Source organism: Rhagoletis pomonella, unplaced genomic scaffold, assembly GCF_013731165.1.
Source record: "Rhagoletis pomonella isolate Grant_MI unplaced genomic scaffold, Rhpom_1.0 Rhpom_scaffold_01537, whole genome shotgun sequence".
Lineage (NCBI taxonomy): Eukaryota > Metazoa > Arthropoda > Insecta > Diptera > Tephritidae > Rhagoletis > Rhagoletis pomonella.
The window spans coordinates 4,341-6,243 of NW_023460091.1; the positions used below are offsets into that span (position 1 = coordinate 4,341).

The 1,903-nt window shown below is 37.0% G+C and overlaps 1 protein-coding gene across 1 annotated transcript; it reads right to left on the reverse strand.

Moving 5' to 3' along the window:
- Positions 1–740: 740 nt before the first annotated feature.
- On the reverse strand, positions 741–1,903 carry LOC118752483 (myb-like protein Q; the record flags this gene model as incomplete). The annotated part of the gene is given in 1 exon segment (XM_036487391.1): positions 741–1,903. A coding segment is annotated over 1 exon segment (816 nt), but the record flags the coding sequence as incomplete, so codon positions are not given.

The following is a 1,903-nucleotide window of genomic DNA, read 5'->3' on the forward strand; positions in this document are numbered from 1 at the left end:
CAGTAAATTTTAATATAATAAAGAATTGAAATTTTAGAGTGCTAAAAATTACCGCTGAGTTTTGACAATTTTTTTTAATCACGGGTGTTGGGCATTTTCTTCAATATAAAAAATAGATTTTGTTCATGCGTTGTATGAAAGAAAATGCGAAAATGTGGTCAAAAACTGCATACTAAAAAATTTTTATTTTTATAAAAAAATAAGAAATATTTGATTTGGAAAATATAAATATATACAATCGTCAAAACGTCGGGGTATTCATATTTCTAACGCTCACTGTATTTTGCTTATAGTTATGATGACACATATTTTTAGGCTTATTTTTTTGCACACAAATGCGAGCTCAACTCATAATTCTCGTTGACTTTTGATAATTTTTTCATTTGCTTACGCTGTTGTGCATTTTCTTCTACAATTCCCTATCATGAAAGATATTAATTATAGCGGAAGCGCTGAAACAATTTACAAACAACTTTCCGAAATCGTGTTCTGAACTGAAATTAAAACGGCAATTATTTATGTTTCATGTTTATTTTCTGCCAAAAATGTCATTGATCATACAAAATGGTTATGTGATTGTATACGCACTGATGATACGTGAATCAAAATTTAATGCGATTAAAAGTGATTAATATGTCTGCTAAACATACTCTACAACAATCACTAATACGATACTAGATAATATTTACATTCACTTTATGCGAACATTTTTATTTATTTTTTTGTTTATGGTAATCGGCAATCAACGGGTACATTCATTCCGAATAAATTTATTTAAAACACTATATTAAAAACCAGCTAATTATTTTTTTTTTTATTTAACTTATATTTGAATGTTTTGTATGTAGTATGTGAATAAAAAATATTTATTTATAAACTTGCCGGCATTAAGATTCCATATTTCGCTTCGTTGCCTTTTCGTTTCATATTATTTTCCATAAAACTAACTAGTTAATCACTGAAAATGAGTTGAGTGGGTTTAAGTTATCGCGAGAATAAGTTAAGTCTTCTTGAAGTGTGATGGTGGTGGGCAAGCCATCGCAAAGTTTTATTCACCACACGGCACTTTACTTCACTTCACTTCACTTCACTTCAAATGCCGCGGAAATGGCGTCAGTGTGGGCAACATGCCGCGTGATGGCCGACGTGTCGTCGGATGATAAACGTATTGAAGATATTGTTGTAGTTGTTCGATATTTACTTGCTGCTGCTGCTGGCGTACTTGTGGTGCCTGCTGCGGTGTATGTGCCACTTTGTTGATAGTTGCAGCAGCTTGTGGCTGCAACTTATGCTGTATTTGTGGTTGTTGCAGAAATTGCTTGGCAAACTGTTGCTTCTGTTGTTGTTGCTTTTGTGGCTGTAAGTGTTGTTGTATTGTATGAAATTGTGTTTGCGCTGCCTGCACATGTTGCAAATGCTGCGTGGAAGCGGCTTGTTTAAACTCTGGCACCTTGACCGGCGCTACCGGTGCTTCTGCATCAGGCAATGGTGGTGGCACTTCTGGATTTAAATCTAACGTTGGTAATGTCAAGGACTGTTGTTTTTGTTGTTGATTTTGCTGCTGTTGCTTTTGCTGTTCCAATTGGAATTGTGACTTCTTTAGTTGTTGTGCTGTTGCAGCTTTAGTTGGTTTCGGTGGCGCCGCTGTTAATGGCGCTCTTACTGAGGTGGTTGTACTAGTTGTTGCCTCGGTGGTCGTAGTGATTCTGGTGGTTGTGCTGGTGGGGGTTGTGGTCGTCGTCGGAGCTTGGGTCGTTGTTGGCGCTGGCGTCGTAGTAGTCGTGGTAGTAGTTGAGGTTGTAGTCGTTGTTGCTGTTGTTGGTCTTGTTGCTGCTACTGTTGTCGACGTCGTTTTTGCCTGCTCGAACTCAGCATCGAGCAGTGGCGGTAATAAATCATTGAA